Below are 16,968 nucleotides of genomic sequence, written 5' to 3'. Positions count from 1 at the left end.
GATGGGATGTGCGTGTGTCAGAGGCATTGATCGACTAATAGGCCACTCTGGTTCCACTTAAATTGACCTCAGCACTTCATTCCAGTGACACTGTTAGTTCAGATCAATATCTTAACAAAGACCCATTCATAGTAGTTATTTACCACTCAATTAAACATCAGAGTATGCGCTCTCATTCATCTGTAGTGTAATTCAGATCGCACTATAGGCAATGCATACAGATTTGTTTAGTGTGCCAGTTGTGTTTTTTCCCCCTGCGGTTGTCACAATCACACTGTCAGCCCTGTTTTATTTTAGGTCTGTTATGTCACCAGAGAGTAGACAGATGGGGAATCCATCTAACAACATTATTCTGTCTTTTACAATCCTGTCTATACTTCATCTCTCTAGACATGCAGATATGCAGCACGCACACACACACACACACACACACACACACACACACACACACACACACAGTGTAATACATAATCTTCTTCATCTGATGTACATCTAAAAAGAGCGTGACCCTTGACCTTGAGCTTTTATACACATCTAAGCGCACCTATGTACTATTAAATGCGTATAGATGGTAGTACTATCCATACTATCCACACACAAACACTTACTGCATTTGGTGAAAATACACAGCCATTCAAGCACACACACATATACAGCACAGACAATCCCTAACTAAAAATAGCTCTCCATGTATAGATTAAGATAAAGATTAGAGGAGATTTAGTGCCACTACAGACCAGGCTTTAAAAAAAAAAAGCACAAGTGGATTTACAGTAGGCTGTTTCATCACATTAAGGTCATTCTACACAAGATAAAATGAACAGTTTGACAAATAAAGTTAGGAACAAAAAGCAATCAACTGCGCTGACTGGCTTAGACAGAAGCAACTGACTGATGTCAGGTGAATCTAAAATCACACAATCAGAGCACACTGAGTAAAACCCCTCTGTGTGTATTAAACTTTAACAGAATCACTGGTTATTTCGTCTTATTTTTTTTCTGTTACCCATTTTGTATGGCTCATTTTTAATTTCATCATTCATTTGTAAATACAAGCATTAATATGCAGATAGCTGTCTACTCATCAAGCCTGAAAGAATCAAGATATCTACAAAAACACATTTACAAGATTCCATTTTCTTGTCATTTCAACAAATGTCACAACATACATGCGCTTACAGAATATAAGACGGGTACGCGCTTATGTGTGTTCTTCGTGCTCTTGATAGGATCAGTGTGTTAATTCCTAGAATTCCACCACACACACGTAAACACACATGGATATTGTCAGTCCAGGGTTTCCACCCTTCCTGAGAGGAAATACTGCCCTCCCCATCACCGTGCTGACCATCACTACAGTGAGCAGGGAAACAGTGCTGACCAGTCATAGACAGCACTTACAGATAGTAAAATTCATGAGTGTCTTTGCTAAAGGAAGGACACGGTGATGGTGCATCAGCTCTCTGCGGTCCAGTGGAGCTTTGGTGCTACATTTGTTAGTACACTACTAGGTTGTGTTTTTGTGGCTTAACCTCATAATTAAAGCTAACTGCCATTTCAAATCATTACACTTAAAAGTAAAAGTCTTTACTTTTTCTGGTTTCAACCTCATCAGGTGCTCATCAAATTGCTTTTTCACTTGAATGTAGTGATACATTTCATCCTGTGCTGTGTTCTGACAGTAATACTGAGTCACATATATCGTTATTGAGTTCAGTTCCACTATGACAAGGATACATGCACTGTGGCCCTGCTGGTTGAGCTTCTGATGCATGATCATACACTAACCTCCTGTAAATGAAAGTTAGTTACTGGTTAAATGATTGGTCTGGCAGAGGGAAAACAGACCAGGATGTCTGTTCAATCTTTGATCTCCAAAGCCACTAAAGGTCACTCATAGTAAACCTGCTTCCCAGCCTGTCCATATGAATGAACAGACTCTGCTCTTTATATCGCTTTCGCCACAGCTAACATCACTCACTGTTTACTACCGCAGCCATCTGCTCTGCCGCTTCTGTGTGTGTGTGTGTAGTCCATTGAGGGAGAATAATCCCATTAAAAGACTACCATTCTCTCTCACCAGAGCGAAAAGTAAATGACAGCTGCGTTCTCTAACACACATCCATGTATGTATGTAAGAGCAGATGTGTCAGACACCTACCACTTGCTTACCATTAACATCACGGTTTTTAGCTGCTATATAACATATTATCAGGCATGCAAAAATGCTCAAAGACAGCATGACCAAGGTTAAGATTATTTTCATTTCTATTTCTGATCTGAGAAAATACTCGATTAATTTGCACACCGTTTCAGCTTTACAATTCATGATGATAAATCTCATGTCATTCTCAAGTCATTCTCTTTTTGTTCTTACAATCATTGTTGATTATGCATCATATATAAACAATCAATATGTAAATAAGAATCAAATCAAGTTTAGACATTACAACATCAGTCCAAACATCTTCAGTCCAGTCAGATGAGCCAATTCATCGATGTTTCACTGCACTGTGTTCAGTACAGGTCAAAGGGGAGTGTGTGCTGTCATGTTTACCGAAGGAGCAGAAGTGGGAGAGGAGGTAAAGTTGGGAGGTGGGCAACTGATGAGGGGGGAGTCAGCAGGGGTCGACAGATAGGGGGGGACGCCAGAAGGAGACGCCCATTGACGCCTCCCCCTCCCTCCTCATTGTTGGAGAAAGAAAGTGGGTTTAAACATGACCCGAGGGTCTCACACACGCGCGCACACACACACACACACAGCATCTGTCTGCCTGCCTGCTGACTTCAAGACCTTTTCGGGTCACTGGGCCTTTACTTCATTCACCCACACACACACACACACACACACACACATACAGACACACACCAAGACCCTCCCCAGAAACGCGTGCCGTAAATTTATCACTGACACAGATGCTGCTCATTATGCAAGCACACCCCGCCAACTCATACAAATGTAGACAACCAAAACCTGCCATACCATTTTTCGTTGCTAATACAAAAGCTTCAGAGGATAAAATTTCTTCATGTCACCAGAGGAAATGGAAAAGCAACAATTCAACATACGACCTGCTTTACTGAACTAAAACTTTTCCCTTCATTCATTTATTTAGCATGAAGTCATCATCGAATCTCTGATAATCATATTATTTGATTATAAACCTAAATGGACGGTACACAAGCAACAGTATCCTGGTTTGTGTCTGCATACTCCAGCCAGTATAAGGTTTCTACACTCATCGATACACAGTATAGAAATGGGCTTTTTGGTAAGAAAACAAAGAACCATTCTTCCTACTCTTCCTAACTTCACTGGCAGGTTGGCCAAGATTTAATTTCAATCAGTTTCCCACTCTGTCAGCCAGCTCAGACAAGGCCTGACAACACATCAAGTAACACATTAAAAAACTGGCTCAGTGGAGCCTTCACTTACTCAACGAGGCTGGCCACGAACCCACAAGGTTTGCTTACTTTTGGTAACTAAGAAACTCCAGATGAGAAGCTGGGAAACTGTGAAAGCAGCTGCTAAATGAGTGGAGAGCACTATATGTGCACAGGACAACAAAAGTTTGACCAGAATCCCTCTTATAGAGAAGAAAGTAAACATGGTGTTTGTTTCAGAAACCTTTTCAGCACATTTAACTTTTTGTACTCCAGCTACATTTTGATCTCAGATCAAAACAGCTCATTCTCACCTTGACTGAATCCAACAGGTCTTTCGGGAAAAAACGCCTCAAACCAACGTCTTTCCTGGGAAGAGAGACAGAGAGGGATACAGAAGCATGTTTATTATGCACTAATTACACTGAGGAATGCTAATTGACAAGCACTTTTAACTTTATCTGATCTCAGCAAGTTATTTTTCCCCTGCAGAGATATTACCAACAACAGCCACAGACTGATACATTTAGTCAGACAGGCAAATGAAGAAACTGAAAGCTATGACCAAGAGGGAACGACAAAGAACTACTCATCTTTTCCTAAGAGACGAGAGTGAGGGAAAACAGACAGAAAAAGATAGAGAGAGAGAGTGAGGGGCAGGGAGGAGTACAAAAAGGGAGACCGCAGAGACAAAGAAAGATGTGCAGAGCTAAAACAGGAAGCGAGCAAATGACTCAAACTCCTCTGGAGAAAAGGCAAGTGCAGGGGGAGAGGGGGGAGGGAGACAGAGTGAGTAAAGACTGAGAGCTTACATCATTCTGTTCTCCAAAATAAGTCAAAATCTGTCTCCAATCACAGTATTTTTACTGTGATTTAATTACAGTATTATTAAGGTGTGTGGTTTACAAAAGGGTTGAGATATCAATTCATATGGTCAATTCTGGTGAGTCAATCTTATTATATACTAAAAGTGTGGGTCAGTAATTTCCCAATATTTTCCTAATTAATGTCCAAGAAGTTTATGGTTTGAATTTGTATTGGTACAAATATTGAGAGATATAGAAATAATTCATTGCAAACAACTGTCAGAGAAACCCACAGAGTGATGATGCAAAAAAAAAAGGTAAAGGAATGCTCTTTCCTGAAAGCACCTTGAAAATAAAGCATTTACTTGTAGTCTTCTGTGTTTGGAAGAACAAAACAAAACGGTGAACTGAAAAGAAATGAAACAGATGAAATAATTTGTTGAGCTGAGCAAACAGGATGGTCAATGGTCATCGATTAGGACCGATGACAGCCAACAGAGCCAGACACCAAGATGTACAGTATGGGCAGTGATCCAGCACAGACAGTCAACTGTCAGTTTGGTGTACCAAAGTCTCAACAGCACTTTCCCTCTCTCACTGGTTTAAAATATGCATGACACAACATCTTTTTTCCAACCAACAGTCAGACAGCAATGGAGAGATAGATAAAAAAAGAGAGAGAGAAAGGAAGTACAAAGACAAAAATAGAATATGGGAGCATAAAGAAGAGACACAGACAGACAGAAAGACTGAGGGGATGAAAAAGAGAGACAAAGAGATATCGTCGGAGAGACAGTGGGCATTCTTCTCAGTTAATTGGAGAGCTCGTTAGGCTGATGGACAGAAAGAAACTTCTGTGGAGGAGGGCAGCTCATTAGAATCAGACCATGTTAGAGCCAACCCTCGTTAGGGCCAGAGTTTGTTAATGTTCTTCATCAACATCCATCTACCAGGCAGCAAACCAGAGAGCCAACACAGACAGAGCAACCAAACCCACATAAATCTTCAAAAATGAGTATTAAACATCGGTGATCAGGTGATGACAGCTGTGAAATATCACAGCTGAACTGCAACTGAACTGAACAATTTAGATTTTTAAAAGTTCCCAGACCATTGCGCAATATCCAAACTCTTAATGAAATCCTTTCCACTCATCTAGGAAATGCAATGTGAATTCTGTACCAAAAACAGATACAGTGTTGTTGTCGTGTTATTTTTGTGGGGCCACAAATCATATTTCTGGGTAGAAAAAGGATGCAATGTACTGGAGAGCTTGTGAGTTGGACAGAAAGTGAAGAAAACACATGAAGAAAATACTTACTCAAGTAGTTCATAGTTGGATTTCTTGTCCAGGGCGTTTCCTCTCATCTCTTTGAAGAACCTCCTGGAATTGAAACCAGTGGGACAGACAGAGGGAGGGAGAGAGCAAGGTCAGATCCATTCACAGTTCAAGTTTTAGTTTTTAGCAGAGCAGGGATTTCTGGTGTATGAACATAGAAATGGCAACATTTGTAACATATATACCAGCTTCGATAGACCAAAGCATTTTGGCTTGTGGTCTCACTCATGACAACAGTGATCCAGCTTTTAAATATAATTCAGTTTTTGTACACGGAACTAAAATTAAGCAGAACTACACTGGGGGGTTTTATATTAGCATACAAAGTAAAAAGAATAACCACTGAATTATAAACAAACAGCAAATAAATTCGGTGGTAGTACTGCAGTACGTTACATACATGACCAAAGTAGTGAAAGGGAGCTACTGTTCAGTAGTGTGAGAGCCACCTACCGGATTTCTAAACAGCCCAGTTTGAGGGCTACATCCTGTTCCACCTGATCCCCAATCTCTGTCATGTAGTCATTCTTCACCTGAGGGACACAAACACACACCACAAGAACATGTTTACTGAACCATCTATCTCAACTGACAACAAGTGACTATCTCACACACAAACACACACAGTCCTTCAGATTTAAATCCCTTTTAACACATGCACTGCCACCCTGAAACTGTCCAGACGTTACTCAGAAGAGCTGCATGTGAGAACAAATGTGTTAATCATTTAGACAGCACAATAAAGAGACTTAACCCTGAAGGCTCCCTCATACAAAGTCCATATAATGTCAGACTGTCAGGAAACTTTACAGTGTGACAGGTGCGAAACATGAAGAATACAAGCATATGTGCATGATATGCAGTAAAAATAATACTGCAAATTCCACAGCGTACTTTTGTTCTTTTGTCCTGCCTCCTGCCCAGGTGTTAACCCAACCTCACCTTAACCAAATGGAGTATTTTGCAGCAGGTGAGAACAAGTGTGATCATCTCCGGTTGTGTCCTATGCGTGTGAAAACGCAACTTCATATGAAAAAATGGCTCTAAATAACTAAAAGTACCAGTAACTCATGTCTCAGCAGAAAATGAAATATGCTTATGTGTCTGGGTTCTTCCACATGTTCGTACGTCTGTTTGTGTGTGTGTGTGTACCTGGTGATAGAAATAGTTGAGTGTAGGTTTGTCTTCTGTAAATTGCTGCACAAAGCCCTTTGGAAGATACCGGATCCTTAACTCATACCTAAAGAGGACAAAGAAAGGCAGAGTGAGTGCAACAATACCATTTTCCACCTCAACCTGACCTTGTATTGTACAACAACTTGCGGCTTCTACTGGAAAGAAATGTTGCAATAAAGTGTAATGTTTGAGTCATCTTCTATGTGGTGAAAACATCAGAACAAGTCAACTTAAGATATTACAGCACGTGAAGAGGAAATGAAAGACATTAATAAGGAAAGTAAGGAGGAAAACATGAAGATGGAAGTGTGTGGGAGGAGGAGTGGGGAGAACCCCCCCCCCCCGATATTTCAGACCGCAAATGGGAAGACAGATTGCAAGATGAGTGGAAGAATGACAGACAAAGAGACAGAGAGAGTTGTTGACTAATCCAGACAATGCAGACATCTGGTTCTGTCACTCTTTATGTGCACAGAGCAAAAGGTCTCCACCTCACAATAGCATTAGCACCAAGACCACCACAATAAAAAGAATAAATATACCAGTGCATTAACAACAAGACTGCAAACCAACACAACCACACCCCACACAAAAGGACAGACAGCTGAAGCTAGCTGTCTGAGGAGGCAGAGCCTGACTAAACTCACAAGGCCACATAAGTCACAATCAATGTCCAGGAAACTGGTTATAAAGTATAACCACACAGCTCCTCTTGAACCTTTTCTTACTACATTTCATCTTTGATTTCTCAATAAATCAAGTTCACCAACTAAGCTCCCAGGTAACTTCTATTTTTGCCCCTCAGGTGACAGTGGATTTCACTGCTCATTCATCTCAATGAAGAACAGAGGAAGGTATATTTCAGTCTGATTCGACTTTAATGTACAAAATTGTGAGGCTCTCCAATGTTGTGTGTCCTCATTTATACAACTAAATGGAAATGTAATATAAGCAGCAGAGAAGGAGGGACACAGTTTACACTCAAAACAATTCCCACACTGCTTCCTGTGCACATTAGCCAATCAAATCACTAACCGATGCAGCCTGATGCAGTGATACAGGACACAGCATACTATGTTCAGAATGGTACATAAGCACAATGACAACTTATCAAACACAGGTGGCACCTTTCTTCTCTCACCTCCACTCCTCGTTTGGTCGTGCCTGTTCATAGTTCTCTCTGACGTGGGACACGCCCATATCAGGGTGGAGCCAGTGAACCTGGTCTCTGGATTGGCTGTTGCTGAGACGCAAACCAAAACAAGATGTCCAGCGGACTTTATGGATGTCCAGAATTTTCTGGATGATTCCCTGGAAACAAAGAGCAAACAGCATTATGGTGATGCACTATTTTTAACAACGTCCCCTAGACAGTTACATTAACTATAAGTTTAAAGAATAAAACTGTTATGAGTAAACACTGATGTTATTTAAAGATAAAGCATAAATTCTCCAGTTATTACTCCTGTTACAGGTGTATTAGGCTTCACTGGTATAAATTACAAAACATTTTCCTCTTTATCTATAGTGGTAGTGTCCTAGTTGTGTTGGCCCAACACATGCAGTGAGTACTAAATAAAACAAAAATGCCCAGTGGTCAAAAACACTTTGCCTGTCTACAAAGAATTCAATCTGCCATACCTCAGTGTGCCAACTGTGCCAATGTTTACGTCTGGTATTTTACATCAGGTCAACGAGGGCATGAGTCTATCCATGTGTATGTAGATGAAGTGAAGCGATTTAACATGACGTTCCCACCCAAACAAGTTGACAGACATCATACACGCACGCTCGATAATGCTCATAGCACCATGTGTGTTTCCATGTAAATTGCTAAGGGGTCTGACCTAGATACTGAAGGAGAAAGTGATGAGAGGGGAGGAGGAGGAGAAGATATTTGCAGTGACGTACCCTGTATGACCACTGAAGTTTGAGCAGTAGTTTCTGCGTCACACGGCTGGATCTAAAAGCATACTGCCAAGTAAACCTACACAAGCACGCACGCGCACACAAATACACACAGTGTGCCCCAGGGGTATTATATATTTTGCTAGCACAATATTCTCAGTGTGCTAAGAGTCCTTTATCGGAGCAGACAGCTAGGACCTTGAGTTGGGGGCAAACAGCAAATATTCACCTTTAAAATTGCTGCTGGGGGCAAACTCCGCCATATAGAGGGTGGAGGCAATGTCATGAATGCCAAATACCACCACTGTGAAAGTTATAATGTTCAGTTTTTAGTGAGGATGTTCTATATTGTTCTGATAACAGAGTCCACAAACAGACCAAAACCGCTGATGAACTGAACTTACAGTCCTGATTCTATAAACGAAAGTTTACAAAGTGTTCCTGAGCCCATGTAGTGGTATCCCTTGTACAATCAAATTTTTGGTGAACCCAACCCTATTCCTGCTAGTGAGCAGCTGAGCCTTTTACTCTTTCATATCCAATCATGATACCATCACCTGTTTCCAATTACCCTGCTTACCTGTGGAACGATCCAAGATGGTGTTTATTGAGCAATACACAACTTTCCCAGTCTTTTGTCGTCCCTTGTTTGTTGCGAGGTAACACATTAAATATATTGCCTCTTGAGTATACATCAAAAATGATTTAAGTTATCACATTCTGTTGTATTTGTGTTTTACACGGCATGTCCACTTTTCTAAAACCAGGGTTGTATTAATAAGTATTGTCTGTCTAGTTTAAGCCTATATAACATATTTGTTTAGGCCATAGAACTTCATTATTGTCCAAAACACATCAGTGAGCCATCTAACTCTTTTAATCAAGATGGTAAACACTGTACCTGCTAAAAATATGTGGTGTTGCTAACGTTTATATCAAACCACTACTATGCCTAAGTACAGCCTCACAGAGCACTGCTCAGTCTTGTTTAAAGATGACGCTCTATACTTGTGATTTTTGATGGATCCTGGAGACAGCAATGAGAGGCCAACCAACACACAGATGGTTTGGTCTTTTCATGGGATTTGTTAAAAATAGGAAAAATGTAGATTAACACAAGCCTTACACTGTGAAACTGGGCGAGACTGGTGTTTACTTTTTCTTTATTTAGTGTGTCACCATACACATTCAGTACATGGTGAGACAAAATAAGTGTGTGTCTCTTCTTACCCGGACATCAGTTGCATCTCCATATCTGATATTGGAGGACCAGCAGCTGTGTTCAGTGTTGGTCTCAAAGTGATGAAAGACTTTCAGAACCCTGTCCACGGAGCCGGCCATGGTTCGGTCCGACCCCCCCGCACTCAGACGTGACTTGGCACCTTCCAGGAAGGCATGGTTCAGGTTGGGGTCCAGGTAGGCTGTCGCCATGGTTTTCCCTGCTGATACTGCTGCTGCTAGGTGTCTGTCATATTCTGGGAAGGGAAAACAGACAGCAAATTAGAAACATCATCAGTGAAACAAGAGAGAATAAAGGGTGGAATCAAAAGACAGAAAATTACATTTTTAACCTAATCCTCCTATGAGAGTTTAGCCTGTAAGCAAACATTCACTAATGCTGATCAATTTCTGTTATCTAATCATATAATTGGTTGTTTCAGTTTTGCTTCAAATTTCTTGTTTTGTCCAAACAACAATCCAGAACCCAAAAATATTAAATTCACTTTAAGACAAAGAAAAAATTCAAAAATGACATAAACAAGTTATCCATTATAACAGTTGCTAATTGTCAATCAGTCAACTAATTGTTTCTCCTTCAGTTTGATGCTACATGCTTTCTCCTTCTCTCTGCGGTCAATAAAAGACTGATGCACTTGTGATGTTGTGCTCCTGAATCTTGCTCTCATCTTACTTGGTATAAACCTTGTACAGTTAATCTCTCTTTTGATATAATGCTCGCTAGCAAGGTGGAAAACACCGAACAATGAGACACCAGAGAGAAATGTGTGCAGTCAGGGTCAAGGCTCACTATATAAGCACCTGTGTCTATAACACGAAGAAGACAATGCACCTCAGGCTGACGTTCTTCCTGAGTAAGAAGCCACGACATTGACACACTTCCTGGAATTTCATGGCAACTTAATCTGGGAATGCCTGACAAGAGCTACCTCCTCTAGGTCCGTGTGTGTGTATGAGTGTTCAAGAAGTCTGTTTTTTGTGTGTGTATATATATATGTGTGCATTTGTGTGTGTTATCATGACATTGTATAGAAAAAGATACAAAGCTCTCTTTAACTCTATCCTTTTCGACTTCCTTTCGTCCTGTGCTTCACTTCCCCATTAAAAAGGAAAACTGATCTAGCAGGTAATTACACCCGAGCGGACAGACACACACACACACACACACACACACACAAACGCATAACTCAGAAGAATGACTAAAGATTTTTGATGGATAAATCAAAGTAGGACAAAAACACATTTTCATGCTTCTCTGCCAGTTTCAAATGGTAATGACTTCTATACCAATAAATCACTCTTGGCTTTCTGCACTTTAACCTGCCTCTGTTGCTCTATTACAAACTCTTTCTCTCACACACACAATCCCTGCCAGAGGAACGGTAGCTTTGGCTGTACACCAAGTCGATTCCCATGGAGTCAGATGTCACACTGTGGAGGGGCTTCATACTACTTGTTACTGTGTGTGTGTGTGTGTGTGTGTGTGTGTGTATGTGCGATTTTCTTCATACCTCTGTGCCAGCACATGGGGAAGGGGCTACAGCCGCTCATTGCCATGGAAACACATGTCTCTCTGTGTCTGCCTCCGCTGACTACAGAAAGACAGCTAGCTGTCTCACAGCCACGCATCACACACACTGAACTTCTTGTGTGCAGAAGTTATATAAACACACATCGAGGTCCTGACAGAAATGCAAGGACACACACAAACACATGCGTGCGCCGTCTCCAAGGCAGAAATCTTTGTCTCCAACTTGTGTCAACAACTTCTTTAGCCAACAGTTACTTCCAGAGAGGTAATAGCAGTAATCCTCAAAAAGGCAGATTTTCTGGTCTCCTGACACTTTATATAGAAAGTAAAGATGCTAAAGAAGACTCAACATGGCAAGCATTAAAAAAAAAAACCCATCCTTCGCAGTATTTCATTCTTAAGCTCTCTCCTGTTACAACTGCACAGGTCGTGAAGCGATCCCCAGAGACGTAAAGTTAGTTTCATCTACAAACTTCTTTTTCTCTCCACTTCTGAAGTACTCCTCAGTAGCCCCTCTCTGATGACAACACACTGTTTGTTTTTTGCCCAATTTCTGCCCCATGCCTGCACTCCATAGTTACACAGTTGCCTTGGTAGAGTCAAGTGACTGTCACTCAGGAGAGGAATCGGGCTATTTCACTCAATGGAGTCCCAGTGATGGTGAGAAGACTGCAGCAAAAGATCAGAGCCAAATCCAACTTGTACAGTGTTGATCCAGTGGAGATTCAGTCAGATAGCGGCCACAGAAAAGGAGAGACGCTTTCCGTCTTCAGTCATATACGAAACAGAAAATTATCTTTTCCTCTTGCAGCAAAGAAAGTGAGAGAAAAGAGTGAGGCACAAACAGAAGCAGCAGGACAGAGAGAAAGAGAGAGAAATACAATGTTTGTTTCAGGATGAATGAGGGGAAAAGGAGGAGAGAGCAGTACAGCTGAAAGAAAGTTGAGAGGGGACTGAGAGAGACCGAGAGAGAGAGAGAGGGTTGCTAGAGAAGCAGGAGGAGCTAGAAACTATTAATATGCTAATCTGGCTGGTCTCTTGTGTTCAATGAAAAAAAAAAACCCACTCCCACTTCTGTTTATGAAGCTGACCTCAGAACAGTCTTCATCTTGTGCCAATATCAAAACCAAACATAAAAAGAAGAGAGGATAAAAATCCCTTTATTTTACTCCTCAAAGGTACTACCAGAACCATTTAAAGCATTTAACTCACTGAAAGATGAAAGCAAAAACAAAAAAGAGATAAAATAAAAGATAAACCAGGACAGAAAACTACTTTAGATCTCCATGATCTCCTCTCAAATGCATTTTAAAGTTGAATGTGTCCATATTGTCCACTATTTCATAACAGGCATATTCAACTAAGGTGAGCTGCCACCATCCCCTCAACCCTTCCTTTCATGGCTGTCCAAAATTGACAACTTATCCAACAAGGACGCTGAAACTTTTAATTAAATTATCACAGACAAAAAAGAAGAGCAATTTTTCCCAGCATGTAAACTTGCAACACGCAAACCAATCCACAGTCCAAACCTCAAGGTCTCAAGCACTCACACTTCATACTGCACATTCAGTCATTCAGCCTGTACTTTGAGGGTCATACACACTCTACCTTTCAGATCAAGATGCTGTCCCGAAGGCTCACCTCCAAGTCAAGGTGCTAGCAATATCCTGCCACCCAGTGGCACCCATTTCTGTGTTGGTTAGATGGTTGGTTAGTGACCAGATGCCAGCATCCATTAATCAAACAGACATTTATAAGGCTGAACACATTGTTGTGGAACTGAAAAGACCTCAACCACTTACTGAACAAACACAAATACAAACGCACACAGAAAAGTCACACAAACTGAAATTTTAACAGTAAATCTTAATGATACTGTGCGTGTTTGTGTGTGTGCGTGTGTGCATACATGGGTTTTCCATAATTTGTGCTCTAATTCAGGCATTGGCCATTGTTATGAAAATCTGGTGGTGGTGGAGGGGGGTTACGCAGGGTGTGTGTGTGTGTGTGTGTGTGTGTTTGTGTGTGTGGACTATTGAAAGCCTTTTGTCAGAGGGCCGGATGTTGCCATGAATAGGAAGCGCTCTTTTGGTACTGTGCCAACGTCTCCCTCTCTCCCTCTCTGAGTTTCTCTCTATCTCACTCTGTGTTTACGCACAGATAATTATTTTAACAGGGGAGGGAAACACCTACTAGCCACTAAATGCAAAATTCACACATCCAGGTAAACCTCCGTCACAAACTGTAATTACCATTTTGATGTATCCTTGCATATGTTGTATCAGTGAACAATCAATATGTTCACTTCCACGCCTTGAAGATAAAACTATATTACTAACTTGCATGAAGAAAAAATTCTCTAATTCATCACATATTAGCCTCTAGAAGAGTGTGTTGCTGTCTATATCTGCAGACATCCTGCCCTCTGCTTATATTTCCTTCATTTCTTAGTACTTTGCTGTGTTGTGCAGCACTGTGCAGACCCCAGCCCATAACATCTCGAGATCAACACAGTATAAAAAAAAAAATAAAACAGTGATCAAAATGGCTGTCTCAGTCTCTCTGTCATAAGACGATGCAAGTCTGCATCTCTGTGTGAGCTGGCATGCAGGGATAGGAGAAAGCTGCACTTCACACTTGAACAAGACCCCACACCTGAAGATTATCAACTAAGGCACGAAAGAACAGAACAAAAACAGTCTTTTAATGATTATGGCTCACGCCCTGGAATTACCCTTTAAACAGCCCTAACTTTTCTCATGCATTGACAATTTCATTGTTATTAATTTACTTCCTCTCAGCTGGCAACCAGTGTGAAACACATTCACAGTGGATGGTATGCTGAGGAAGGAGGGACACAACTTAAGAATTTGCACCTGCAGAGAGCAAAGAGTTTGAGCACATTGTTAGTATTCTTTTCTAAGATTGACTGGAAATGATGGACATTAACGACTTAATCCATATGCCAGTGAGGCCTTAAGTAAGGGCTTTCCTTATTTTTATTTTAAGAAAACAAAGGAAAACAAAACACCCTCAGGTTGTTGGAAGTCAGACTTGGACTGTCATCAAGGAACCTATTTTGTTTCTGGCATTGGTGTAAAGATTACAATTAGTCACACACTCCAACTACAGCGATGTTCTCTCTCTCTCTCTCTCTCAGAGCTATATTTTTCCTCAATATACTACAGCATAGACAGCATGGTGGTGCAGTGGTTAGTCCTGTCACCTCATAGCAAGAGGGTTTCAGGGGGCCCTTCTGTTCGGAGTTTGCACGTTTTCCCTGTGCCTGTGTGGGTTTTCTCTGGGTACTCCAGCTTCCTCCCACACTCATGCACATTAGCTTAACTAACTCTATATTGCCCCTAGGTGCGAGCGTGTGCATGTGTGGTTGTCTGTCTTTTTAAACTACATGTTATTGTCCTGTACCAACTACAATTTGCTGATGAAGACAAGTGGCTGAAAGCTCCAAAGACAGAAAAGGGCAGAAAAGGGTAGGGTAAGACCATTTTATTATTATTCCCAGGGTTATGAATGGCATTTTGATGCTTCAACTATGCACTACGAATCGAATCCACTGTGGTGACCTCATCGCACTTCAGCTGCCATAAACTGTGTATGATCAGTGTTGTCGAAGGTTGGCTACTCACCTGTGTAGTAGGCAATCCTGGAAATATCTGAAAGACAAACATAAGAATAACAGAGTTAGCTGGTCTGTTTGATTTGGTTTTATTATGAGCCACTGAATAAATTATTATCGGGTCAGAACAAGAATGGAACCGAAATTTATTAAGCCCCACAGCAGATGTTCACAGTTCAGTTAATTAATGTGAATTGCAGAGGGGATGCCTGTGTGTCCTGATACAATATTTCTCAAATTCAACGGCTTCAATCAATATTCTGTCGACTTTTCAACACTGACTGATATTGATTGATATTTTTTAGATCAATATCCTATTGTTGCATGGTTTATAGCCACCCGAGACCGGCTGAGTCCACACTGGTTAAATGAGCTTCTTTGTTTGGTGGGTAAACTACAACATGACATGTAAAGGATGTAGGGTTTACAAGTTTTTATTTTTATTTAACAAAGCAGTATAAAAACTATAAGACTTTTAAGGCTGACAGAGTGTGGAAATCAAACTCTGTTTTACTGAAGGGCTTGGTACACTAATCTACATTGATACTGTAGCCCCCAAACTCCCACAGGAAGCCCAGGAGAAGCCTTTTTGAAAACCTGACACCCAGTTAGAGCAGCGATATGGCTGAGTGCAAGGGGAGGTCAGGAGGATAAGTGCCTAAGTGCGTTTAACACCCTGATGTACACACATACACACAATGTTAAATGACAGCAGGGGTTGTCAACAAAAATGATGTAATGGTAAGGCGAAAACACACAAACTAAAAGGAAATACCAGCAAGGTGACTCACGGTGTGTGTATTATCGACATACCCTTTGTAATATGAAACCTGGACGCTACATTTTGTGTTTGTGTGTGTGTGTGTGAGAGAGAGAGAGAGAGAGAAAGAGAGAGAACGGTAATGGTGGAGGTAACAGGGTTCACTAAAGACATCATTACAGTAAGGCAAATACTGATAATCCCAACAGCATCTTAAATGCAATTTTCACACAAAATGCTCAGAGAACTCATAAACTTCTCTCTCTCTCTCTGCAAACACAATGTTGATGAGGTGATCGGTTGTCAATTATAACATTTAAATTCACCTGACAACTTGCCTCATGCAAATGCACCCATAACATTGCTCAGAGCACATGGGCAACAGTAGAAAAGTTTTTTTTTTCCAAGTTAAAGTCATTATATAAAATGGTCCCATGACAGGCTAAGTAACATTAAAAGTGTCAACACTTTAACTGTGTAATTCTTATTTTATCTATTACTGGAAAACGATTTTTTTCCTTGACCAAGCCAAGTTAGCCTCCTGCCCTCAAAATATTCAGAATTTTGTAAAATATATTTGTATATTTAGGCACAACAAGTTCCTCTCATCTCAACATGTTGCCACAGATCACCTTTTCGATGATTAAGCCAAAGAGAACAATCATAATGAATGACTAAACCATATCCTGTTGTTTCAGTCTCAAAGTGTCTGTAATGACATTTACAGAGGATAGATCTGAACCTCGCACACACCATCTGTCCCATTGACGCTCACTCTGACTAACTGTCTTCCCCGTCTCTGCTGTAAGATTTCAACGCAAGTTAAGTGCATCAGCAGCCAAACTGGCGTTGAAACAGTCTAGACCGAAAACCATCGGAGACTGAGGCTTTTTTTTTATGTCTGGGAAACAAGATTAGACGGCACCTCGAGAGCTGGAAAAAAAAAACAAAACATCTTGCTGTCTTCTTGCAAATAATTAGTTAACACTTAGTTATACACAATATAATAGTTAGTTAACACTTTAAGTGCTCAGCTGTTTTGTATGTGTGAAACTCTTCGTGATTTGTGATATTTTCTTTGAAGAATATCCTGCAGGAGTGCTAGCACGGTGTTAATTACATACTAGTCTGTTTAACAGCCTCCACTACATTTATTTTAGAGGGTCATGGGTCTGGGACTTGCCT

General features: G+C 40.8%; 1 protein-coding gene across 4 annotated transcripts in view; it reads right to left on the bottom strand.

Moving 5' to 3' along the window:
• ptk2aa (protein tyrosine kinase 2aa) overlaps positions 1-16,968 on the bottom strand; it is a 55,806-nt gene that overhangs the window by 26,241 nt on the left and 12,597 nt on the right. For 3 of the 4 annotated variants that reach the window (XM_046418319.1, XM_046418317.1, XM_046418318.1), the window contains exons 3-9: positions 15,034-15,060; positions 9,844-10,088; positions 7,847-8,016; positions 6,682-6,769; positions 5,983-6,062; positions 5,512-5,574; positions 3,699-3,753 (exon numbers count right to left, since the gene is read on the bottom strand). In XM_046418319.1, the coding sequence (XP_046274275.1) occupies positions 3,699-3,753; positions 5,512-5,574; positions 5,983-6,062; positions 6,682-6,769; positions 7,847-8,016; positions 9,844-10,044 (657 nt within the window). In that variant the 5' untranslated portion in view covers positions 10,045-10,088; positions 15,034-15,060. Of the gene's footprint in view, positions 1-3,698; positions 3,754-5,511; positions 5,575-5,982; positions 6,063-6,681; positions 6,770-7,846; positions 8,017-9,843; positions 10,089-15,033; positions 15,061-16,968 lie in introns of those variants that run through there. The other variant, XM_046418320.1, reaches the window with a different exon arrangement.

This window comes from Scatophagus argus, chromosome 17, assembly GCF_020382885.2.
Source record: "Scatophagus argus isolate fScaArg1 chromosome 17, fScaArg1.pri, whole genome shotgun sequence".
Classification (NCBI taxonomy): domain Eukaryota; kingdom Metazoa; phylum Chordata; class Actinopteri; family Scatophagidae; genus Scatophagus; species Scatophagus argus.
The sequence above is the reverse complement of the archived record's forward strand: the minus strand, read 5'-3'. Positions and strand labels throughout refer to the sequence as shown.